Consider the following 27,526-nt stretch of genomic DNA (forward strand, 5'->3'; position numbering starts at 1 on the left):
TTCCACAGTGAATTCCACAAATTTGTTTCCCACTCTTTTGAATTTTAAACCAATCCTTCCCCCCCCCACTCCCCGCCCCCATAAAAGAGTGATGAATGAATGGACTTAAAAGATGAGAGCTTTTATACTTGATGTACACGTGGTCCTGTTCTGCCACCTAGTGGCTAGGATCAAAATGGAAAAACAAATACATGAAATTGGCTCAAGTTGAATTTGTCGTAAGATGAAAAAAGACTAACTGATTCTGCAATAATAAAGAAAAATGGTCATGGTATTATGCCTCTGTTCACTAATCTTTGATCTATATTTCTTAGAAGTTATGCTGTTTGAACAATTCATTATGGAAACTAGGCACCTGTGTCTGCTGATCAACTGTATCCAATAGTTCTTGAAATTTGTTCCGAAAAGCCAAATGGCTGCTTTTGTAGAACTGGGATAGCCATGTACCTTCTATCATCTCCCCTCACAGCACATTCCAGACCCCTACAACTAATACTTTGCAAATTTCCTTAAACGCTTGCCCCCTCACCCTAAATCTCCACCCCCCCCCCCTTTAGTGTTTGACACTTCTGCTTTGGGAGAAATACTCCTATTTAGCCTACCTATGCATCCATTTTATGTATTTTTCTCTTGTTGCCTGTGATATAGCATCTCCCAGGGTGAGATCTGATGGGCAGCAATCTTTCTAAGATGCAGGAGATTCTGCAGCTGCTGGAAATCCAGAGCAACACACACAAAATGCTGAAGAACTCAGCAGCTCAGGCAGCATCTATGAAAATGAATAAACAGTCGACATTTCGGGCCAAGACCCAGGAGTCCTGATGAAGGGTCTCAACCTGGAAGCCTTTGTTCCTAAAACATCTGCTCCAGTTCCCTCCATGGCTTCCTCCCCCATCCTCAGCTGTTGCTGTAATCTCTTAAACCTGTGGTCTCCTTGGTTCTGCATCAATGACTATTGCTTTATTGAAACAGAGATCCAAATCCTGTGGCAACACGAGTGAATCTGCAGATGCTGGAAATAAATAAAAACACAAAATGCTGGCGGAACTCAGCAGGCCAGACAGCATCTATGGGAGGAGGTAGTGACGACGTTTCGGGCCGAAACCCTTCATCAGGAGACCAGGGGTAGATAAGAGGAGGTGTCAGCGAGTTGTTGTCGTGCCTCTGCTATGTACAGGTCAACCTCCTGACTCCTGATGAAGGGTTTCGGCCCGAAACGTCGTCACTACCTCCTCCCATAGATGCTGTCTGGCCTGCTGAGTTCTGCCAGCATTTTGTGTTTTTATCCAAATTCTGTGCTTGTATTTGTGTTCCCTTAACTCCTGCCTCAGTTTTTTTCCTCTCTAGCTCAATGACAAATTTACTTTTTTGGTCATTCTTGGGATGCTTTCCTGCTAAAGGTGCGACGTGATGCTAATTGTTTTAGATTAGTTACTTGGATGGCTTTGATTTATTTTCCTGAGGGCTTTGATACTGGGGTCTTCCTCATTTTAAGATGTTAAGCATCATAAATGATATTGGTCTGTGTACTTGGGGAATAGCACTTGCATCTGGGATGTGATTATTCCATTTTATCCACCTAGCGCAGGAATGGGGTTTGAATAATACACGTCCACTAATGGACTGCTTCATCCCACCCAACCGATATATTCTTTCTATTCCCTGCTCTTGAACTTGTTTAGTTTTCCATTATAGACATCAATGCAAGTTATTTCAACGCACATACAATGCTGGAGGTATCCCCTTGCAGCTGCTTCCCCCCTCCCCCCCCCCACCTCCCTCACCTGGTGTCACCTGTCAGTTTGTACTCCTTTCTCCCCTCCCACCTTATTCTGGCTTTCTGCTCCCTTTCTCTCCAGTCCTGATGAAGGGTCTCAGCCTGAAATGGCAGCAATTTATTCCTTTCCATAGATGCTGCCTGCCTTGCTGAGTTCCTCCAGCATTTTGTATGTGTTGTTCAAGGTCTCCAACATCTGCAGAATCTCTGTTTAACATTATTTCATTTACTCCATGTCACACAGCACAAGTGTGGTACCTTCAGCTCAGAGCCGGCTCACTATCATAGGCCCAATTACATTAATCTTACTCTAAACCTATTTTATTCTCCTGTATAGTATTCCACTCTCCTGAGAGTCAACACTAAGGTCAATTTACAGTAGTCAAATTAACCTCTCATTCTGTCCATCTTTGGGATGTGTAAGGAAATCCACATAAGGAGTATTATGTTTGTTCTTAATAAAGACAAACTTGGCGTGGGTTTAAAAAAACTTACACATCTTTATTTGGTATGCTCCAGTAGTGGTTTCAGCTCAACACGAGCGCATGCAACCAGCTCACCGACATCAATTCTAGGTGAACTGCCTGCAATGCACACTGGGAACTGAAGTTCTTTATGTACAGACATAACACAGTATATGCAAACTCCAAGCTAACAGCACCAGAGGTCAGGATCACCTAGGACATGAGCTGTGAGATAGTTCCATGATTGTGTAACAGTTGGTGCATCACTTTACAGTGCCAATGATCATCAATCAGAGTTCAATTCCTGTTGCTGCCAGTAAGGAGTTTGTCCATTGTCCCAGTGACTACGCGGGTTAAACTGGGTGTTCCAGTTTCCTCCCACTTTCCAAAGACACAAGGTTAGAGTTAGTGAGTTGGCACGCTACATTGGCGCCGGAAGTGTAGCGACACTTGCTCATTGCCCAGTACAATCTCAATGATGTGATTTGATGCAAATGACACATTTCACTGTATGTGACAAGCAAATCTTTCATCTTTGCTGCTGCCTCAATAAGACAATCACATTCTGTTTTGTGTTTAACGCGTTGCTGTTTTCCCCATGCATTTCTCTAAAAATAACACAAATGTTTTGTATTATTTATCGTCTTCTCTCCTTCCAATGTTTTAAAAAACCATTTGCTTTTTCACATAGATATGAGGCTGAAAGATCTGAAGAAAAAATTCACACAGTCCTAGATTTCCAGAAGGATTCTACTCTTTAAGATCCATAAGACTCTGACTTGAACTGTTTACTTGAATTGCTGCACTTGTGTGGCCTAGGCTGGCAGAATACAGAAGTAAGCACCAGCTGACTCCCTGGTCTTCAGCATTCACACTAAAGGCCAAAACATGTATGCATGGGGTTTTTAAGATGATATTAACTTTGTCAACTTGAAAATTGAATACAATTCTACAGTGCACTTTTTGCTATCATATTTTCATGACGGGTTGAAGTTCTTTTAAATGAAGACGGCCACAAATGCCAATGGGCCAAATGTTGATCTTTTCAAGTCAAATGATTTCCAAAATTAATTTTGCATCAAAAATATTCATAGATGACCAGATTTATTTTGATTCTTGCTTTGCTACTCTAAGACTGGTGACTCAAATGGCCAGATTTTTGCACAGAATTTCAAGGCTACCAATCAATAAATCCCATTATTGGGAGTGAAGATTTGATTGATAATTTGATTGACCTGTCAGGTATATCAATGATCACAACCCACTGAAGCCCTTCCTAGAACCAACTTCACTGTTGGAAATAAAAGCAGCTTTTACAAATCAGATGTACACTTGAGATGAGAATTGGAGTTCAGAGATGCAGTCTTGCCTTGTTTTATACACCAAATGTTGGAATTGAAGCACGACATAATTAACTATACAAGAATTGATCTGATTCTGCAAGGGAAATATTTCAGGTCCTCAGGTAGTGAGATTCAATATACCTCAAATTATCCAATACAAAGGGTTAATTTTTGTCCACGTGAGATTTAGTTCTGAGCAGTGGATTTGTTCCTAAACTAGACCACACATACAACCGGGCTGGATCTCACCCCTGGGAATAGAGCTGAATGCCGGTGTAGCAAGCAGCTGTCTGCAGTTAGATTGAGAATCTGGGAAATCCTATCCTTGGGGTGCAGTCCAACCCTGTTTCGATGTCTTTATGCACATCTCTAAAATCTCCACTGTTGAAACTTGTTGGATATTTCAATGTGTTCTGCTTTCAGGATAAAATAATTTTATTTAAATGTCACTTTAATTTGTAAAAGATTTTATTTAAAATGAAAGCCATTTTTTGTTGAATTTATTAAATTGCACAGGAAGGGATGTTGAAAATGCAGTGTCTAGGCTCAGTGTCTTGTGCTTATTTCCCTTTACCAGCCAGCTGTCTGGTCTATATTGGGAGCTGATCTCTGCCAGTGCAATGGGAGGGGAGGGCATTGGACTGCAATGAAATGCAGTGCCCTTTGATCAGAGCTGAAAAGGACATGTCACAATTTCTAGTGAATCCAGGTTAAAAAGCAAGAGCAAGAACATAGAGCAAGTTCAAGATTTGGCTGTGTAAATATCCTGATGGTGTTTACCGGCTGAGTTTGCACGTGCTTAACAGCCAGTTGTAGAGGTGCATTCCGGTGTCATTGAGATGACCCAGGGGTCCCTTCAGTTGCGTAAGAAGTTTATTCTACATACTGTACTTGCATTAGGCAAAGCACTTGAAATGTTGATTCTTTGTAAATAGTGCCGCAAAGTGATTACAAATGGAAGGCGCATCTCCAACTCAGTTTTTGTGCCAGAGCATCCTTTATTGTCACCAACCTTCCACTAAGTTGCTATACATCCAATGGTTAAAAGGCTCGCATGATCCACCTGGATTTTAATCCTTTGTTGGTGATGAATGACTCTTGTTTTGACCTTGAAAGCTTGTGACAACTTTGTATCAATATGTCATTTTAGATTACTTTTAAATAAATCTATCTTTTTAAGATCACAGTTTACAATTCTTTTGTAAATGGGAGTTCCCCCCCACCCACCCACTGTATGAACAAACTTCTGTGTATGGGGTCAAGGGGAGAAATTCAGTGGAATGGTTTCAAATTGGTTGGGTGCAGAAAGAAATGACCCAGAATGCTCTTCCTGAAAGCTTACAACATTCCTCAACATTGTCGTTAAGAAGAAGTGACCGAATGAATGGAGGTTAAAATTAGCTTTTTTGTCACGTACATTAAAAAGTAGAGACATTATATGCATTAAATCAAAGCAGTGAGGATTGTGCTGGGCAGCCCTCGAGGGTCACCATGCTGCTGGTGCCAACACTGCATGCCCACAACTTGCCAACTAACCATACTCTGAAATGCGGGAGGAAATCAGAGCACTGGAGCTTTAACAGGGAGAATGTACAAGCTCCTTACAGCCGCAGGAATCAAACCCCAATGTTAAAGCTGATGCTATAAAGTGCTGCATTAATTGTTATGCTACTTTGCTGTCCTGCTTTGGTGGTAATGTTCCTGACTTAATTCAGTTTGTGTTCCTAAGTCAAAGGTTGTGCTCATGGCTTCTAAAATGTTGAATACAAAATAGTAAGACTGACGCCTCCTGGTGAGGTAGGGAGTGGAATGCAGTGGATATTTTTAAACTATCATCTGAGAAGCCCCCTCATGTTGACACAAAGAATCCCACAGCACTTCCCTCCAGTGTCTCACAGTTTAACTCTCAAGTGAAAATCATAGCTAGCAGGTGGAGGCCATTTGGCCCCTCATTACTCTGCCATTCAGCAAGATCATGGTGGTTCTTTTATCTTGATGTTCCTTATTCCTTTAAAATTCTGAAGCACTCTCCAGCTGATTATAGGCCACCTGCAGGTTAAGAATGGCTGACATTTGGCATCCAGTACATGGATTTGAGCATATGTAATATGTTAAATTCAAAACTCTAACACAACGCCACACCTATGAGGAACATCTTGTATTCCATCTGGTATACCTCCAACCTCATGACATGAATGTTGCTTTCTCTAATTTCTGGTAATTTCTTCCCACTCCCCTTCACTTTTTTCCTTTCCATTCTATTACTCACTCTGGTTTCCTTCTTGCCCCTTCTCTTCTCACCTAACCATCCATAACCTCTTGTTCTCCTCCTCCCCTTCCCCTATGGGCTGCTGTTCACTCCTGTCGGCTTCCTCCATCAGCCCTTTATCTATCGTCTCCTATCTTCACTTTATTCCTACCCACCCACTACCTCCTCACCTATCACCTGCCAGCTTGTACTCATTTCCTCTTCTCCCCCCTTTTAAAATTCTGGAATCTTCTTTCTTTTCCAATATTGATGAAGGGCCTTAGCCCAAAATGTCAACTATTTGCTTCTCTTCATAGATGCTGCCTGACCTGCCAAGTTCCTTCAGCGTTTTGTTGCTCTGGATTTCCAGCATCTGCAGAATCTCTTGTGTTTGTGAAAGTCTTACATGCGTTTGCTCTTACAAAGAGCAGAGCTAGTTTCTGCTCCCCCTCCTTTCAGTCTTCAATATTTGATGCCATTCACCACAACATTGGGCAATCATAGATTTTTGTGTATTTTCTGACTTGTAGGCAAAATTGTTTACTACCCGGACACTTGTATCTAAATTCAGCAATGCTTCTATCAGTGATTTGACTGAAGAGTGACTCAAGTACAAAAGGATAGGTTGAAGTGTTTTTATTTAATTTGTGACTGATTTTTGTTTTCCAGTATAAAATAGAGCTATAACTGGCATACAAAATTAAATACAATCTAGGATATTAATCCTTGTACTTTAGCAACACATGCATAGTTTGTATTTGGCATCTAAATCAAAATGCATATTTTGTAAAGAGCTTGAGAATCAGTTATCTGCCTGCTACTGTTTACCACGAGACCATTCCTTCCTGCAGTGTGGCACATGCCAGAGAGCCGCATGCATGTCTACGAGGTATAGGTGCAGGGTGGGATATGTCAACGTGGTGTGCTGTGCTTTGAGCTGTACGGAGAATTGTGTTCAAGCGCAGTGAACTACGAGGCCTGCGTTAATCGTTTAAAAGCCAACATATTGATTTGTCATTTTTTAAAATTCACGTTGCAAAAGAGTTCTGACTATAATAAAATCAATCCCATCCTCTCCTGACTGGTGACATCAATCTTTCACCACCTGACCTACCCTCTAACAATTGACTTAAGGAATGGTCTGCCAGCACTAATCTTGCCCATTTTGCGGACTGACAGCTCTAGAGGGAGACAAAATGAAAACCAAATTCTTATCATTATCTGTAGAATGTTGTCACCACCACCCTGTCTCACACCTGTATTACCATCTTATTTCACATTGGCTGCATTGTTTTACTTGTGTGAAGTGTACTAGGGTGAGAGGTATTGCAATGTCACTGTTTGTCTTGCACCCTATCTCAAGCCTCCTTCCCTAACTCCGGGGTAACAGTGCAGACAACACTCCACCCAGTTATTCCAAAGGACCTCAAATTAGAGTGATTAGCTATGATCCTCTCTGTGGGAAGGAAGGATGAGGTGAAGAGTTCCTGCGGCAAGATTGCAGGCTACAGGTACTGCGAATTTTAAAAAGATTCTTGGCTTTATTTTTAATGCCAGAGGTCTTTGGCAAATCATGACTCGAGGTCGATTGTGTGCATCACAAAAGGAACTAGATTAAGTTAATCAGCATTTCACCACTCTAATGATCTCATAATGGTCATATCATTTCCATTAACTATCTGGGTGGCTATTAAGCAATACCAGGAAGCATCTAATATTTACAACTGCCCCATAATAGTGGCTGTCAAATTCCTCACAATTACCAATGAGAAGAGCTCATCTCCAGTGGCACTTGGAGTTATTCACTGATTGGCTTTGTGGATGAGGATGAAAGGTCTGGTCAATGACTTGAACACTATTTTCTCTTTAATCCCAGTTTGCAACCTTCTATACTCAGACCCAATTTGAGTCTTGTTCTTTTCAGATCCCAGCGGCACTGCGATCTTTGCCAAAGTGCTTTCTGCATGGAGATTTTTGTGCTGCCTTAGTCAATGACCAGGTTTCTGTCATTGAGTTGGAAACCGATATATTTCACTAAGATTCAGTGAGTGTCATGCCCCCAGTTCTGGTTTATCCTGAGTCAGGCTTCTCAATTGGATCATGTTGCATGACCTGACAGGCAAATGGGCTTCATCAGGGCATAGTGCCTGGTGGAGAGTCAAAGATTCATCAGTTGCTCTGATGTGCCCAAAGAGGGCAGGCATCTTGTGAACCAGAGCATGTTCAAATTGTAAGTTCAAAGCAGTAAGGTTGGGCTGCTGTTTGTACATACTGATTTGCATTTGACTAAATTGTTTAGCCAGCTTATCAGGCAGTGCTATATACTTTAGATGCTTCCTGTTTACAATATTGCGAGGAATAATATAAATAATTATAATGAATGTACAAACGTTTATATTCAGGTTAAACAGTTCTGTGCTGCATGAACAAAACTGAATCCCTGCAAAAGTGAAGAATGAGATTAGGACATGGATTGATTTGCAGCTGGTTGCAACACCTACATCGCCTTACACCCTCATCCCTCATCCTCATACCTCCACCCCACAACAAGGGCAATAGTGCACTAAAGACGATTGGTGGCTACACCAATGTGAAGTCAAAGTTAGTAAGTGGAAGATTAGGTAATGGAGAGGAAGGAGTTTTGAATGGAAGGCTGTTATTTTCCAGCTTGTGTCTCACTCGTGGAAGTTAAATAAGGTCCCTGCTGGAGGGTTGACTCTCTCGAAGTACTGGCAATGGGCAAGGTGAGTTGGGATGTGAAAAGAAGAGTGTACAGAAAGCAAAAAAGAGCAGAAAGGCCAGCAGGAAATGAAGAGAGATGTAGGAAGAGGAAGGTGAAGGGAAAGATCTAAAGGTAGAGTGGAATAGAGAGGAAAGAGGAGAGAACAGTATGAGGGAAAAGTAGTGATGGGGAGAGGGAAGAATCGGGCACAGAGGGGGAGTTGGGGGAAGGGATGGCAGAGGAACACACAGCTGTTGGAAGGGGAGGGAGTGACTGTAGATTTTCTTTCCTCTCGAGGAGAAGGGCAATGAAGCAAAGAAGAAAAAATGCAAGAAGAAAACCTTTCTGGACTGTCGATGTGAAATTTGAACAATATGTTCACACAGTGAGCTCCAAGATGGCAGTAATAATCAAAACAGATGAAGTAGGATATATTTTTGAGGAACATATTTGGAATTTAGCTAATATTTATTACTGTGATCATACTGTCTCATGAATAGTGGGCAGTCCAATTATAATGTATTGAGAGATGCTTGTTGTTCAGGATGCTAACTACCCAAACAGTGTCTACTATCATTACATTTTTTGATAAGAACATGGTAGCTTTTGGTACTCAGTTTGTGACATTAATCTAGTAGACAGTAATCCTATAATACCCTGTCCCTTTCCTACCCCTTCTCCATTCAATCCTAAACTAAAAGGCAAATAAAATGTTCCAAATCCAAGGGGCATCACACTCTGGGAGAACGTGGTTTGTGGATTTGGGTTAAAGGACGGCTTGATGAAATGCTGTACGACAGTATGAATTGGTGTCATTACATCACCTGCACGTGTTGGAGGAGGAACTTGGACATTGCTGGTTCTTCAGGGTTTGTGCTTGTGACCTTGTCTTTTGACCTCTGCTGCACCATGAGTGAAGGTCTATACAATGGGAGACAATGCTAGCCACTGTTCTAATGAAAGACTATCACTAGGTTTGCCCAGCTGGAGAGAGGGTTGTTTAGTTGGAGCTTAAGAAGGGAAATAAGAACTGGAACATGTGTAGCCAAGCTGGAATTCCTTCTGAATCTGTGTGTGACAGTTTCCAGGGAGTAGAATGGACATGGCCTTTTCTGCCAGATTAGCCAGGCTGAAGGAGACTGGGGAGAGGTATAGCTATGTCTTCCCAGTGACTCTACCCATAACTGCCACAGAAGATAATATGTGGTCAGTTATCCTTGCGTAAATAGTCACTATGCACTATTGGGTTCAAACTTGCAAAGTGCAGAGTGCAATGTTATACAATTACTCTCACTCCTGGTGTGCTGGGCAGTATAGTGTGTACAATTTCCAGTCCAGTGATGGTGAAGGCTGCTACAACAGCTAACTGTGAGGCAGTTTGGAATCACATGTTATTCAGTAATTGTCCAAAGTGATCGCCGTGAGTAAGAACATGCATAAAGTTCAAGTCACATGAGACATGCATTCAACCAGAGAGAGGTGACAAATCCCACAATGGATCTGAGTGTCTGAATAGTCAATGATTGATTGAATGTGAGATCTTTACTCACAAAATGCCAAGAAATGGTGGGACATGAATGGAGGGGTAAAGTTCATGGATTGTTTTAACAGGAAGCAATCATTGAATGGGCTATTTTGTAAATTTTATTTCTAACTCCTAAGTTACCAATCACAATAATGAAAGTCACTTCCTGATTGTCAAAGCTCTTTGTTTTCTGGAGATGTAGAATTGGGAATGGAAAGGGTACTGCTCTTTGCAGACTTGAAACTTCTCTCCTGTGAGTAGATTATTTGAAGACTGGAAGGTGCCAATGTTGTAGTTGGGGAGGAAATCCTTTAGTTCTTGCTTGCTATATTGCTGAAACTAGCCTTCGTATATGAAGGGCTTGATTGCTCAACTTCCAGTCCATAGTGATATCACCATTTCCTAACATCTTGTCATAAAAATTCCCAGCACTTGACATCAAATAAAGAAAACTGAGACAAAACACACAGAATTTTGTAATCTTCCACGCTGTACTGCATTTGAAGAAGCAGGGAGCTACTAATGTTATATTCTGAGCCATTCTGAATAGCATCATTTTTTGATTAATACCATTTGGACATGCAACTGGATGCAAAGTCTCCCAGTGTTTTAATCATCTAGCATATATTTAAGTTATTAATGCACTTGCAATGGTAAAGGAGCAGTGATCTGTGTGGTGGGTAATACACTCCTATATGGTCCTGTACATCTTGGTGTAGGGCACAGATAATGCACATGTCATGTTCTCTTCACTGAGAAGCTGAATGCAAGAATTATTTCCATGAAGCATCTGTGGTTTAAAAAAAAAGTAGTGTGTGGCTCCAGTGACAGTCACAACCAATGGGATGTCAAACAGTAGCTTTTTTCTCTTCTCCTGTCTATTTGTGCCCTAAACATGGGACAAGGGTCAAATGGATGATCAGGCAGAAGGATAATGAGGAGGAGTATTTCCCAATATTTCTACAGTCACTATTTCCTGTTTGTTTCAACCATTTGTGGCATCATCTCTTGCTTAATATCACTGGACATGCAGTCAGAGGGGATGCAAGTTTCCCTGCATTTTACATCAGTTTCACAACTATCTGTCCATCTTTTATGCTAATACTCCAGGCAAGCACCACCTACCCTACTTTTTCTCATTCTCATCTCCAATATGATTATCTAGCCTTGCTATAAATGCTTCAATACCACTATTTCAATAATTCCATGCATTAGCATGTTTCAACATTCTGTCCATGCTTAGAGATACATTCTATCAACTGCATTCCAAATGAAATGTATTTACCCCACAGATATTGCTGAATCTGAATTGATGGTTTATGAAAGTGGTTCAATGTTATGTTTAAGGAAGCTAATGCTACAGCCAGGGGAGAGGATCACTGATTGTCACAATCGCTGTGACCACCTCTGATAGCCAGTGAGTGTAATATTCAGAAGATCTTCAGTTAGGTTCTGTTTTCCGCAAACTGTGCACTTGACCATACCCCTTCCCACCACAGCATCTTCTTCCTAACCCTTCTTCTGATCCCAGGGCTAAAAGTCTTTATCTGTGTCATGAATTAGTAACTAACTCTGTATAGGCTGACAACCATAGAGTTTGAGTTTTAATTGGTTTAGTAGCTGGGAAAATCTCTGAATAGCTGGATCATTAATTCAGTTGTCCTAAGTACATGCCCATGTGAGCTGAACTTTCAACTTTTGCATCATTATCTGCTCTTGATGTAACCACCCTGACATGAATAAACTAATTGTTTTACAATGTGATTTTTAGGGTTGTTCAGGACTATGAATTTCATTGGTGGTTTGACCAGGAGATGACTCTCTCCAGTCAAAAGTCGGGAACACAAATTAGATTTCAATGATGAAGACCTCCTGATTCACATAGGTTCATCTATACAGAAGTCCCTTTTGATAGCATCCCACATTCTCCTAGCAATTCAAAGATTAAAGATGTCAAATCTTTGACTCATGAGTTAAGGAATTGATAAGCCTTTTGCCTTGAGCTTGCTTATTTCTGGTATCCAGCTGACAGGGCATTCCCTAAGAGCCTTCTCTGGACATGGTTTCTGTATCATAGTAGTCATTATGGTATGCTTACTTATCAAAGCCAGGAGTGTTGGGCACCAGAAAAACTGAAAAGATTGTGATAGATTCACCTTCATCAAATCATGCCTGGTTACAACATGGAAACATGCTACCCAGCCTATTGGATTCATACCAGCTCTGTTCAAGAAGAATCCAATTAGTGATTCTCCCCAGACCTCTGTAAACTCTTTGCCTTCAGATATTTAACCAGTTCCCTTTTGAACACAATGACTGAATCCCTTCCTTTGCTTCCTTTCTGATAAATTCCAAACCCTAAGTAGTTGCTGTATTCTTCCTGTCATTTTTGACCCTTTTGTCAATCACTTTCCTTCTATGATATCAATTTGCAAATATTTATCCAATACTGAAGAGCATATCTTTCACTCAGCATTAGCAATGCTGATGCGTCAATGAATAAACTGACATGACATTGCTACTGCCAGATAGTCAGACTGTACAGCAGTGAATGTCCAATCCTGTAGCAATCTTTACTCTAACAACAACTACTTCTGGTTCAAAGGAAGGATGCATTATAGATTAAATACAAATGTAATGAAAATGACCAGGGTGGTGGAAATGAGGGTTTTCTCCACATCAGCAATTCATCAATCCAGACCAACATCTAGCACCAAAATAGTCAGATCAAGATTATGATGTCATGTTAAGCAGTTGTATGGCAATTTTCCGCATTAGAAGACATTTTTCAACTTTCCCAATATTTTATTGAATGCTCCTGGAGACAGTGAGAATACATGATTTTCCTGCCCCTTAGTTCCAATAAAACAAATTAATTTTGTGCATTCAAAGTAATTAATTGATTTTTTGGGGGGGAAAGAAAGGATAAGATTGATAATATCAATTAAATGAGAAGAATGGGAATAAATCCAAAGGAGTAGGAGTGTTTGATGGCTCTGGGCCTGTACTCGCTGGAGTTTAGAAGAATGAGAGGGATCTCATTGAAACCTATCGAATAATGAAAGCCCTAGGTACAGTGGCTATGGAGAGAATGTTTCCTACAGTGGAGGAGTTTAGGATCAAAGGGCACAGCCTCAGAATAGAGGAATTTCCATTTAGAACAGAAATGAGGAGTAGTTTCTTTAGCCAGAGGGTGGTGAATCTGTGGAATTCATTGCCACAGACGGCTGTGGAGACCAAGTCATTTGGGTATATTATTTAAAGCAGAGGTTGATAGGTTCTTGATTAGTAAGGATATCAAACATTATGGGGAGAAGGGGATCGAGAGGGTTAATAAATCAGCCATGATGGAATGGTGGAGCAGACTCAATGGGCCAAATGGCTTATTCTGCTCCTATATCTTATGGTCTTAAGTGGATGGATCCAAGACATAATCAACGAGGTTTATGGAATGAAGGACTTTATCTCAATGGGAATGGAGTCCAAAGAGAGGACAGCTTTGCATCCAATACATAATATTCGACAAATGTCCTTATAGTTGGTCTTGGAACTGGGTGACGTGCACTTCCACCAAAATTATACTGGCCATAAAGAATTCAGTAATGAGATAATCTTGCATTAATATGACTTTATCTTGGAAGGCTGATGGCAGATGTAACCAATGTCTTTAAAATGACAAAGGGGGTTCATATGGCACAATCAAGTGTAGTACTTGAACTGTGTGATTGGTAGCCCAAGTTTTGGACCATTGATTCAGAGTTCAAATCCCATGGGTCAGCTAGGGAACTTAAATTCAGGGTCCCTATGCATTGTTGCAAAAATATAACTAACTCACTAATGTTCTTCAGGGAAGGAAAGCCACCATTCTTGACTGATCTGGACTAGAGATGATTCCAGATCCATTAATGTGATTGACTCTTAATTGCCTCCTTAGTTCAGGGCCAATTCATGATGGACTTTGCCAGAGATATCCCACAACAAATAAATAAAGCTATTTCATTAGGAGTGCAAAAGTCAGAGCAATATTACAACTAGAACTAGCCATTAAGAAATAAAATCAGGATGTACTTCTTTTTATTTCAAGGGTTATAGCAATGTGGAATCCTGCCTCCACTGAAAGGCTGTAATGCTTTACATTAGGGAAGGATATTAGATCATATGAAGAAAAGAAAGGATATTATTGAGGTACAGACCAGCTGCAAGAAATGAGCAATTTTACAGAAAGTTAGGGTTAAAATAGCATAGTCATAGAAACAGTAATGCAGAATTCTGGCTTGATAACATGGTGCTGCACATTGAAGCACCACCATTACAACAATTGAAATTTAGTTCTATTATTAAAAATGGACCTAGAATGAAACATTTCTAATGGTAAGAATGATCACAAAATTACTGATTTGTTAAATAACCCATCAAAATCATCAATGGTGAGGAGAAGATGATCAAGAGAAATAGTTTTTTTTTGATGGGCAGTCAAAAACAGATTTAATCACCTAAAATGGCAAAAGAAGAGACATCAGAACAATTTTTTTCACATGGCAAATTGGAATTTGGTGCTTGAGAGAGTGATGAAGGTAGATTCAATTGTTGCTTTCAAAAGGTAATGCAATTGACCTTCAGGTTATGGGGGATAGGAGTGAGAGATTGCATGAAATGAGGTGGGCCCCTTGGGCCAAATGCCTTTGTCCCATGATATAACTGTTCCATGGTCTTAAAGTTCACTAACTTTTTTTTTCATTCTTATCCAGTCTTGCTTAATATTTTTGAATTATATTTTTGAATTATAATTGTCCACTGAAATAATCTTGTCAAGTAGTTAATTCAAGAGCGATTGGGGTTGGGCAATACATTCTGATCTAGTGAGTGAAGGAATCCTGTCTATGAATATTTAAAAATAATTGAAGAGCTCAGCATTTTATAAAGACCATAATGTGGTTGTGATGTGCTATTGTGTCAGTTTGTTGGATGAAGTCCCAAATGACATTGTCAATACATGCAGCTGCCACAATGTTATCAGGCAAAATCTGAAAGGTTGTTGCCTCCAGATGCATGTAATTACCACAATGAGTTACGTACCCGATTCCCCAATGCAGAGCCGTGCAGCAGACTGGGAGTCGATCCTCCCAAGCCAAACTTACTTGTGCTGCCTGCAAATGATTACTCAGCCTACCAGCGATGCCTCTCAATGGGAATTACTGATCTCCTGGGCTGATCAATTCAACTACTTGATATACATGAATTCCAGTTAAATTACAGAAGGAATGGGAAGTTATATCTGTATCATAATGACAACTCCCAATTCCCTAGAAACTAATTTGGATAATAATCTAGCTTCAGAAGAAGCTACCTCATAAAAGGCATTTGTTCATACTCTTTCCAACAGTGTGCATTTTGAACTGGCAATAGATTAGATTAGAGATCCATCTCAGAGTATTCACAACAGCCTCAAGATGTCCAGTCCAATTACAGGTTAGTCAGGAGCCCATGATAACTTGTTGATGATGCTTAGCTCCTGACTGACTGCTGTGCATGTAATTATTAACACCTATCATACTTGGAGGACACTAAGCCAAAAAGGAAAGAAATTAAAATGACAGTAACATATCAAGTAAAAGGCCACATGTGATACAAGACTGGTGCTGTACAGCTGGTGTCAATCCCTGTACGAATAGCATATACATGCTGCAAGGCAGATGAGTTGCATGCCCTAATATCTGAGAGTTTGAGATGACAGTACTGAGGATTGAGAGGGAGAGGAGTTCAGTATGAGTCAGGAACAAACGTATCCCCAACTCTGTGGTATCTCATGCTGATGGCTCCATATATCTCCAACGTAAATTGTGTATGCTCCTCCCCTCCCTCCATCTTGTTGCAAGTGTGGTAGGGTTACCTTATAATGTGTGTACTCGCTAGTGTATTAATAGGCACATCCCATGTCTTTAAGCACTGATGTTAAATTTGGTGCAATCTTCACGCCTTTGATGGGCTTTTGAGGTCAGCTTTGGAACCGTAATGTCCATGTTCAGTGTTGGCGCAGGAGTTTACCAGGCACTCCTTCCTAGAGAGACCACAGCAAGCAGCATGAATAGAACCACCTACCCACTGACTTCGTCCAGTTAACACTTTACTTGTGGGGATACAAACAAGCAATTGCTTCACCAATCAGTTCAAAGCTATCAGCCCCAAACTTCCTCAGAGCCAACATCCACCAGCAGTGCTGCTGTGACTTCAGAGCAAGTAAATTTCCATCTCCTTGATGGGGAGGTCACAACAGTACAGTAAAAGCTGATCCTGGAAATTCCAGTTCCAGTTTAACTAGTCAGGATTTGTAGTGTTTATATCCCGGCTATTGTGGCTTTAAGATATCCTAAAGTGTTTACCACTACTTTTGAAATGTAGTCGCTATTCTAAGATGGGAAATACAACTGGGTCCTACAAGCAAAGTTGCCATTGACAGAATAACTATTCAGTGACATGGTTTGAGGAAGACGTTTTGGCATTGGAAAAGATCCAGAGGGGATTCAGGAGAATGATTCTGGGAATGGAAGGGTTAACATGAGGAGAGTTTGGTGGCTCCGGGTTTGTATTCACTGGAGTTTATAAGGATGAGGGGGGATCGCATTGAAACCTATTGAATATTGAAAGGCCTAGAGAGAGTGGATATGGAGAGGATGTTTTCTATATGGGGGGGGGGGGGGATTAGGAACAGAAGACACAGCCTCAGAATAGAGAGAAATCCATTTAGAACAGAGCTGAGGAGGAATTTCCTTAGCCAGAGGGTGTTGAATCTATAGAATTCATTGCCACAGGCATCTGTGGAGGCCAAGTCATTGGGTATATTTAAAGCACAGGTTGATAGGTTCTTGAGTAGTCAGGGTGTCAAAGGTTATGGGGGGGGGGGGGAGAAGGCAAAAGAATGAGGTTGAGAGGGATAATAAATCAACCATAAAGGAATAGTGGAGCAGACTTGATGGGCTGAATGGCCTAATTCTGCTCCTCTGTCTTATGGTCTAATACTAGCCAGGACCCCAAGGAAGAAATCCCTGGTTTTCTTTGGTTAATACAAGGATCTTTAACATCCAAGTGAGTCCTTAGTTTAAAGTCTCACCAGTAAGGGTCAGTTCCGGCAGAGCAATATTCCCTTAGTAAATCTATGGGAATGCTAGGCTGTATTAAGTGCTCAATTCTCTTGAGCGAGGCTTGAATTCATAACCCTCTGACTTAGAGATGAGTGTATTAAGGCAATTGTTAACTGAGGACAAACAATTTAAAAAAAGGATATAATGATCAGAGGGCAAAGATTGAAGGACAGTGGGGTGGATTCTCTTGAGTGACTTTCCAAGTTAAACCCTTGCATTCTGATGTTCCACACGTTCACAGGCCAGAGGCCAGTGGGAAATGCACAATTTTAACAACGAAATTCGACCTTAGCCTGGTTTATCTGGATGAGGACAAACTGGTTGAGATCAATATGTTTGTGAGAAAGGGTAAAAAATTGTGTACCATAATATGGAAGCAGGGAATCCAAAAGTGAGACAATAGTGAAGAATATTGAAGGATGAGAAATGCCCCAGTAATATTATTACATGTAGAGTAGTGGCTGATAATCAGAAAGAGAAGTCTGTTAGCAAGCTGTGTATTAAAGATAAATCCTTGAGGGTATGCCCCCCCCCCCCCCCAGAAAAAGAGAGTTTTGCCTCCTGTTCAGGAAAAAATTCTATATTGATTCTATAATCAATCAGACTCTGGATGTCAGCAGCATGCAATTATTCCCTATAACTCTCTGAAAGGGACATGTTTACCTCTCCCAAACAGAGCTTCAGAACATAACACCATGTCATGTTACGTTGACTCCAACCGATCTTGCCCTATCACAAGCTCTAACTCGGATTCATTTTAAATATTTATTTAGAGATATAGCATGGCAACAGGCACTTCCGGCCAGTGAGCCCACGTCACCCAATTCCCATGTGACCAATTAACCTACTAACCCGCATATCTTTGGAATGTGGGAATACCGGGGTACCCAGTGGAAACCCACACAGTCATGGGGAGAACGTAGTGTACAAGCTCCTCACAGACAGAGATTGCACTATTTTTGTATTTGCGGGGCTGGGGTGTTATTACTTTTGCATAGAATTAGAACCACAGAGTACCTACTACTAAACAATGCAGGTCATATCTCGTTCAGTCTTTGACATCTCTGTGATAACTAAAGGGTTGAATACTGCCTTTCTCAGAATATTACAGCACAGATGAAGGCCACAAAAGCTAGTGTGCCTTATCTTATTGAAACCACTCCTACTAGTCTGAACTAATTGAGTTAACTCATGTTGAGTAACACAGAGCCATGACAATAAAACTATAGGCATAGACTATAGGCACAGGCTACTGAGAGGTATATCAAAAGGTGTTAATAGTTAACCAGCTTGTTCATATTCCCATTGTACAAATTGCTAACTGGAAACATTCTCTTTAAAATGGTTTGCAAATAAGGATGTTGGATAATAACGTTTTGCGTATTCACATCTTACTTACTTCTTTTTTCCAACTTGCTTAATTATTAACATTACAAGCTTTTTAATAATAAATATTAAAATGAGGAATCCTATCACCCCTCCGATAACGGAAAGAATGATAATTGTCACTGTGTTGTCCACGGGTAACACTGCAATACAAAGGAGAGATTTACAAATTAGTATAGTTTCATCAGTGGGGTGCAGAATGAATGCAGAATGGGAGGGGTATTTAATGCAGGATATGGGCGGTGCTCTCTTTGTAACAACAGAACCTTGTCTCTACGATGACAGTAATGGTCTGTTGTACCCCGTACCAGTTTGATGTATTCGTTACAGATGGAGGACAAGATCAAGACTGGGGTTCCTACACATTGATTCTCTCACCATTTGCCATGGGCCCAATCTGAAGACCTGGTCCTCTGGCCTCAGATAGCTCGGCTAAAGGTGACAATTTGTGCTTCATTGGCTCAGAGCTAGTTAATAGGTGGTCATCAGCAGGATTCTTTTCCTATATTTGTCATAAAACCTTGTGGAGCCTGGAGTTAATGTTGCACTCTGGTATTAAACACTACCATGCTGCCTCTTCTGGTTGGTCTAGCTCACAATTGGGTCAGGATGTACTGCTGAGACTGCAAAGGAGTGTTCTCAGCTAATGGATGAAAGGCACAAAATTATGAGCATACCAGGCTGTTACAATTCTACTCCTCTAATCGACAGGATTGCACATGGCACATCCTTGGGTTGGTAAGAAAGCCCTGCAGGTTAGACATACCACATGAGCCTTCCTCCCTCTCACCATCTCCCCGCCACCCCATGCCCATCTCAGTGTGCAAGCTTATTGGCATTATTCTTTCTTCCTTTAACTTTCGCAAGTTTTCACATAATTTATTTACAGTATTTACAGAGACAGCACAGTAACAGACACTTCTGACCCAATGAGCCTGTACTGACAATTAAGATCATAAGATATAGGAGCAGAATTAGGTCATTTGGCCCATTGTGTCTGCTCCACCATTTAATAATGACTGATCCATTTTTTCTCTCAACCTCAATCTCCTGCCTTCTCCTTGTATCCCTTCATGCCCTGACCAATTAAGGATTAACCTCCGCCTTAAATCTTGCATAGAGGCATGACCTCCACAGCCACTTGTGGCAATTAATTCCACAGATTCACCACCCTCTGTCTAAAGAAATACCTCCTCATCTCCATTCTAAAAGGACGCCCCTCTATTCTGAGACTGTGTCCTCCAGTCTTGTACTCTCCCACCATAGGAAACATATTCTTCATCTCCACTCTATCAAGGCCTTTCCCCATTCGATATGTTTCAATGAGGTCACCCTCATTCTTCTGAATTCTAGTGAATACAGGGCCAGAGCTATCAAACACTGACAAGCCATTCAATCCTGGAATTATTTTTGTAAACCTCCTTTGAACCCTCTCCAGTTTCATCATATCCTTTCTAAAGTAAGGGGCCCAAAACCGCTCACTCCAAGTGAAGCCTCACCAGTGCTTTACAAAGCCTCAACATTACATCCTTGCTTTAATATTCTAGTTCTCTTGAAATGAATACCAACATCACACTGAGAGTCTTCCACAGTGAAGGCTGATGCAAAATGCTTATCCAGTTCATCCGCCATTTCCTTGTCCCCCATTCTACCTCTCCAGCATTGTTTTCCAGCAGTCCAATATCAACTCTTGCCTCTCTTTTACACTTTGTGTATCTGAAAAAACTTCTGGTATACTCTTTAATAATATTGGCTAGCTTACTTTTGTATTCCACCTTTACCTTCTTAATGACTTTTTCAGTTGCCTTCTGATGGTTCTTAAATCCTCCCAATCCTCTAACTTCCCACTAATCTTTGCTCTATTATATGCCTTCTCTTTGGCTGTTACATTGGCTTTGACTTCTCTTGTCAGCCACAGTTGTATCATCTTTCCTTTAGAATACTTCTTCCTCTTTGGGATGTACGAGGGGTGATTGATAAGTTTGTGGCCTAAGGTAGAAGGAGTCAATTTTAGAAAACCTAGCACATTTATTTTTCAACATAGTCCCCTCCTACTTAGTCCAGCAGTCGTGGAGCATATGGATCTTGGACCTCCAAAAAGTGTCCACAGCAGGGGTGATTGATAAATTTATGGCCAATGGTAGGAGGAGATGTGTTATACAGATCTTGTTACATGCAAATGCAGTTCAACTCTTTGAGTGATTATGCAGAAAGTTTGAAGTTAATAACTCATCGGGGCGATTGATAAGTTCATGGACTACAGTAGCAGGTGAGTTATTAACTTCAAACTTTCTGCATAATCACTCAAAGAGTTGAACTGCATGTGCATGTAACAAGAGCTGTATAACTCAGCTTCTTCTACCTTAGGCCACAAACTAATCAATCACCCTCGTATATATCCTGTGCCTTCTGAATTGCTTCCACAAAATCCAGCCATTGCTGCTCCGCCATCATCCCTGCCAGTGTTCTTTTCCAATCAGTTCTAGCCAACTCCTCTCTCATGCCTCTGTACTTCCCCTTACTCCACTGTAACCCGGATACATCTGACTTTTGTTTCTCCTTCTAAATTTCAGGGTGAATTCTATCATATTATGATTATGATTATTTTCCCCTAAGGGTTCTTATACTTGAAGCTCTCTAATTAATTCTGGTTCATTGCACAACACCCAATCCAGAACAATTGATCCCCTAGTGGGCTCAACTATGAGCTGTTCTAAAAAGCCATCTTGTGGGCACTCTGTAAGTGGAATCCAGGAATCCTCCTGGAATCCAGCACCAACCTGATTTTCCCAATCTACCTGCATATTGAAATCCCCAATGACTACTGTAACATTGCCCATTTGGCATGCATTTTCTATCTCCCGCTGTAATTTGTAGACCACATCCTTAATACTGTTTTGGTTGTCTGTAAACAACTCCCACCGAGGTATTTTTTACCCTTGCAGTTCCTTAGCTCTATCCACAACGATTCCAAACCTTCTGACCATATGTCACCCCTTTCTAGTGATTTGATTTCATTTTTTACCCAAAGAGCAACGCCGCCCTCTCTACCTCCTTGCCTATCCTTTGGATACAATGTGTATCCTTGAACATTAAGCTCCGAGCTATAATCTTTCAGCCATGATTCCATGATTCCAACATCATACCTGCCAATCTGCAACTGTGCTAGCTACACCCACATGACCAATGAACCTACTAACTTGTATTTCTTTGGAGGGTGGGAGGAAACTGGAGCACCCAGAGGAAACTCCGGGGCCAAATTGAACCCGGATTGCTGGTGCTGTAACAGCATTATGTTAACCACCATGCTACTGTGCCAGCAATAAATACTGAAAATCTACATTATTCACCTCAGCTACGCAAATGGTAGTGATCTCCATGTTCTAATCCAGCACAGAAGCCTGTCCCATATGTTCTACTGCGTGTAATAATAAATATTGTAAATGTAATTCCCTCAGTTTTTGATCTTCAGAACACCTCTATCCCTGTTGGCTGATGTGTAAGTAAGCATGTGAGCTGACCTACTGTATTTCAAGTTTGAGTTCACTGGTGAGAACCTATTAATATATAATTAATATAATTCTTGATTGTTAATTATGTCAAGAAACATTAGAACACTCACATTCGCTGACAACAATGAGCCCCAGAGTCGCTTGAGCCCACTGATTTTTTTCCACAGGGTTTTGGAAGTAACAAGTGTAAAATCCAGTATCGTCAAAATCCACATCATCCAGCAAAAGGGAGATATTCTTTGATTTAATGTTCCCAATGAATGAAATTCTGTCTTCTTTTGTAATGACCGAGGGCCTTAACCCTGACAGTTTGATCACAATAATCTGTACAGAAAAGAACCAGAGTTAGAAGCATGTTGGAACCAAAAGGGTTAGGTCATCTGCCCTCCCATGCTATTAGCCCAACCCTAAGGCAAATAAACATGTCTCTGCAGCATCTTTCACTACACCAAGATGTCACAAATCACGTGACAAATCAATGAAGCCCTTTGAAGTAAAGAGGAGAAACAAAGCAGTCAATTTACACACAGCAAGATCCCACTAACAGTAATGTGACGTTGACCGGATCTTCTGTTTCAGTGATATTGATTGAGGGATAACTATTATAAAACACTACAGGCTCTTTGACCCACAATGTTGTGGTGACATTATAACCTACTCTGAGATCAATTTCCAACTATTGGTCCAGGAAATTCTGGGTGGCTCCCCCCCCCCCCCCCCCAACCTGCCCCACTCCAGGCCCTTTCTTTAATACATTACCCAAAAGATTTAACTTTGATGGGCCTCCCTTTAAAGGCTTTGTCTATGTTTCGAGGCAGGACATGGGATACCATCTCAACTCATCACTCAAGCACTAGTATTCTGAAGACTGTTCAAAAACAAAGGCCAATATAATTTTATCCTTATCTGATGCCCAAAAGAGATAAAATTTATTTATCACATGTACATTGAAACATACAGTGAAATGCATCATTTTGCAACAACGACTGATACAGACTGCACATTGTGCTGGGGGCTGCCTGCAAGTGTTGCCACACTTCCGGCACCGACATAACAGGCCCACAACTCACTAACCCTGACTGTAGACCTCTGGAGTGTGGGAGGAAACCAGAACACCCAGAGTAAACTCATTCGGTCACAGGGAAATTGTATAAACTCCTTACAGACAGCGGCAGGAACTGAACCCTAATTGGTGATTGCTGGCACTGTAAAGCGATGCACTAACCACTACATTTCCATGCCACAGAGAGGTATCCTACGGAGTGAAGCAGTGCCTCAACGTGATTTGATCAGGTGCGATAAATTTAACCAATGTTAAATAACAATATGGTAGAGAGATTGACAGTAAAACTAGAAGACAAAAGGACATAATTAACATTTGTGTTTTTAAAATTACATATCTTGTAACTTAGTAGTGTTAATGCACCATTATTAAAACTATTTATAATTTTTGAGTAAGTTTATTCCAAAAATATTAGTTTCTGTTGAAACTGAAACTGTGTGAGTCAGCTCTGAGAAACTTTGAAACAGAAACCAAAATCTGGAATTGTAATGTTGGACATCTGAAATAGACACAGAGTGTTGAATGTACTCCGCAGGTCAGAAGAGAGAAACAGTTAAAATTTCAGTTGAAAATCCTTCAGCACTTTCTGTTTGTACTTTTGTGGAATGAAAATTTAGGAGACCATAAAAAGAGGTTACCCTTTGGCCTGATAAACATCTCACATTAAATCCCATTCCTAATTATAATTCAAACTGACACCTGAACTTTCCAGAGTTATTTTGTATAACAAGCCTGATAGAACGACCAAAGCAGGAAAAGCTCAGAGGAGGCGATGACAGATAATGGAGATGTTGCAACTGAGAAACAGTGATTTCAATTGAATGAGAAGCTTGTCGTTTCAACCATGATGGCACGGCAGACCAGATGTGATAGGCCAAATAGCCTAATCCTGCGCCTTTGTTTTAAGGTATTTCACACCTCCTTTATAGAATCCCAATGCACTTTACAGCCAAATGCACTTTCAAAGTAATGGAAATGTAGCAATAAATTCCAGTGCTGCAAACTCCTACAAACAGGAGAGTGACACAACTAGGTAGTCTGTGTTTATGTTGTTAATAGAAGACTAGGGATAATTCCCCAGCTCATCTTTACGACATAACAATGTGATCTTTTTTGTCCCCCTGAGAGTGGTATTTCATATCATCACATTCCAACAATGCAACTCTGTCTCCAGGACTGTACTGGATCATCAGGCTAGATTTGTGTGCACAAGACTCTGGAGTTAAATTTAGAACCTAAAGATATAAAGACTAGTTTTATTTGTCACATGTATATCACAACATCAAAATGTACGGTGAAATATGTTTGTGTCAATGTCTGAGGATTGTGCTGGGGGGCAGCCCACAAGTGTCGCCATGCTTCTGGCGCCAACATCCCTTTACCAATCCTTACTTGTGCGTCTTTGGACTGTGGCAGGATACTGGAAACCCACAGGGTCACAGAGAAAATGGCCAAACTCTGTGCAGACAGTGGAGAGAATTGAACCCTGATCTTACAGCTGCTGCTGTAATAGCAATGTGCTAACTGCTACGCTACCGTGCTACTCTTTGCCTCAACACCAAGTGCACCGGCTGTTCAGCAACTGTTGACACAAGAGCAGATGATGTTATTTTCAGCACAGTAACTTGGTGGGACAGAGGGAGTTTGAGGGAGATGACAGTCTCCTGAGTGGTAAACTGCATGCAATGGAGACTGAGTCACAGAGGGAACTTCCTTTGTTGTTGCTGAGAATATTCTCTCCCTAACGTGCTCGCTATCGTTTCTTGTGGAAGTGAACTTCACAAGCCTGGGGAGGGATTATGAGGGTAAAAACAAAGTTGCAATGCTCACTGTATTTTTTGGTGATGTTCTATTTCTCTGGAAGTCCCACCAGAAGGTAGCACCTTCGAAGCTCTTGCAGCTGGAGAAAGTACAAGGCAGGATGACATTACTGCCATTCACGACCTTAATCGTTGACAACTTTCCAATGCTAACTTCAAGCCCTAAATTAACATGAAATAGAAAGAGACCTGCCAGGAGAGAAAGACAAGTTAAAATACAACATTGCATTTGCTCTGATTCCTTTCTTCTGCTCCCACTAATTCCATTCCCACTAACTCCTCGAAGGGATGGCTACTTTCCCATTTCACAAGTGCTGTTGCCAAGGGGCCTCTCATGCCTCAGTAATGATGGCTCATTCATTGTTAGGAGTGTATTCAGTCAGTCTCTTCAGCTTAATTCAGGGTCCTTCATGAAGTTACAGGCACAAGCATAAACTGCATCAGTATGAAGAGGCTAAATACAAACCAGGAATGAACATATGTCTCTTGACAGCAATCAGGGTAGGAAATCTGGGCTGATTTTGTTTGTAATGCTTCAATTTGTCTTAAATCCGTTACAACTCATCAGAACAATGATTCTGAACTTCCATCTGCTGACTCAGTCACTGAACCATTTTAATGATTTCTAGAATGGATTCTCAATTCCCTTAAACTTCAGCTCATTCAAATCTCTGTTGCTGACAACCTAACACAGACTGATAGACCATCTAAGCCCAGATGATCCATCACCCCTTTTATTGCTGATTCACACAGAACATAGAACATACTGTAGAAGAGTACTGACTAACTGCAGTATGGCCTGGTATGGGAACACCAATGCCTTTGAATGGAAAATCCTACAAAAGTTAGTGGATTCGGCCCAGTACATCATGGGTAAAACCCTCCCAACCACTGAGCACAACAAGATGAAACATTGTCGTAGGAAAGCAGCATCCATTATCAAAGATCGTCACCACCCCGACCATGCTCTTTGTTCGCTGCAGCCATCAGGTAGAAGGTACAGGAGCCTCAGGACTCCACCACCAGGTTCAAGAACAGATACAACCCCTAAACCATCAGGCTCTTGAACAAAAGGAGATAACTACACTCATTCTACTTCTGGTGTTCCCACAACCAATAGTCTCACTTTAAGGACTCTTTATCTTGTTATTTCATGTTCTCGTTATTTATTGCTACTTATTTATATTTGCATTTGCACAGTTTGTTGTTCGTTGATCCTGTTTACAGTTACTGTTCAATAGATTTGCTGAGTATGCCTGCAGAAAAAAGAATCTCAGGGTTGTATGTGGTGACATGTATGAAGTGTACTCTGATAATAAATTGTACTTTGAACTTTTGAACTTTGAGAACATAGAACACGGAACAGTACAGAAGAGGAGTGCGGTTGTGATAGGGGATGTCATAATTAGAGGAACTGAAAGCAGATTCTGGGGATGCGAAAGAGACACCCGGATGGTATGTTGCCACATAGGTGCCAGGGTCAGGGATGTCTCAGATTGGGTCCAGAGCATTCTAAAGGGAGAGGAGAACAGCCGGATGTTGTGGTAGATATTGGTACCAATGAAATAGGTAGGAAAAGGGAGGAGGTCCTGAAGAGAGAATAAGGGGAGTTAGGCATAAAGCTGAGAAGCAGGACCTCCAGGATAGAATCTCTGGATTGCTGCCTGTGCCATGTGCCAGCGAGGGCAAGAATAGGATGATTTGGCAGATGAATGCATGGTTGAGGAACTGGTTCAGGGAGCAGCGTTTCAGATTTCTGGATCATTGGGATCTCTTCTGGAGAAGGAATGAGCTGTACAAAAAGGACAGGTTACACTTGAACCCGAAAGGGACCAATATCCTTGCAGGCAGGTTTGCTAGAGTTGCTAGGGAGGGTTTAAACTACTTGGCAAGGGGATGGGAACCAGAGTGATAGGCCTGAAGATGGGTCAGTTGGTATAAAACTAGGTGCAGTGTGTAGTGAGCCTGTGAGGAAGGACAGGCAGATGATAGGGCAAAATTGCATTCAGTAGGATGAGTTGAAGTATAACAGGGGGTCAGATTTGAAGAGGGTGATGAATACAGGACTGAAGGTGTTATATTTGAATCCATGCAGTATATGGAATAAGGTAGATGATTTTGTAGCACAGAGAAAGATTGGCAGGTATGATGTTTTTGGACATCACTGTGTCATGGCTAAAAGATCATAGTTGGGAGCTTAACATCCAAGGCGACATCAGATCGGAAGATGTAGAATTCTTGTGGGTAGAGTTAGAAAAGACATGTCAAAAGGGCAATGTTATGATAGTCATGGGGGATTTCAAAATGCAGGTAGATTGGGAAAATCAGGTCGGTGCTGGATCCCAAAAGAAGGAATTTGTAGAATGTCTATAAGATGGCGTTCTAGAGCAGCTTGTGGTTGAGCCCACTGGGGGAGCAGCAATTCTGGATTGGGTGTTGTGTAATGACCCAGATTTGATTAGGGAGCTTAAGGTAAACAAACCATTCAGAGACAGTGATCATAATATGATAGAATCATCCTGCATTT

The 27,526-nt window shown here is 41.1% G+C and overlaps 2 protein-coding genes across 9 annotated transcripts in view; one reads left to right on the top strand and one right to left on the bottom strand.

Annotated features, from left to right (window-relative positions):
• Positions 1-4,765, top strand: part of tmprss4b (transmembrane serine protease 4b) — a 51,295-nt gene extending 46,530 nt beyond the window's left edge. For all 8 annotated transcript variants that reach the window (XM_073029990.1, XM_073029989.1, XM_073029996.1 and 5 more), the window contains one exon: positions 2,933-4,765. In XM_073029990.1, the coding sequence (XP_072886091.1) occupies positions 2,933-2,938 (6 nt within the window). In that variant the 3' untranslated portion in view covers positions 2,939-4,765. The remainder of the gene's footprint in view (positions 1-2,932) is intronic.
• A 1,688-nt stretch (positions 4,766-6,453) lies between these two features.
• Positions 6,454-27,526, bottom strand: part of LOC140716908 (sodium channel regulatory subunit beta-4-like) — a 40,897-nt gene continuing 19,824 nt past the window's right edge. The window contains exons 2-5 of the mRNA XM_073029998.1: positions 25,010-25,188; positions 22,227-22,440; positions 18,618-18,747; positions 6,454-16,137 (exon numbers count right to left, since the gene is read on the bottom strand). Coding sequence (XP_072886099.1) covers positions 16,050-16,137; positions 18,618-18,747; positions 22,227-22,440; positions 25,010-25,188 — 611 coding nt within the window. The 3' untranslated portion in view covers positions 6,454-16,049. The remainder of the gene's footprint in view (positions 16,138-18,617; positions 18,748-22,226; positions 22,441-25,009; positions 25,189-27,526) is intronic.

The sequence above is a fragment of the Hemitrygon akajei genome, chromosome 26 (genome assembly GCF_048418815.1).
Source record: "Hemitrygon akajei chromosome 26, sHemAka1.3, whole genome shotgun sequence".
Taxonomy (NCBI): Eukaryota; Metazoa; Chordata; class Chondrichthyes; order Myliobatiformes; family Dasyatidae; genus Hemitrygon; species Hemitrygon akajei.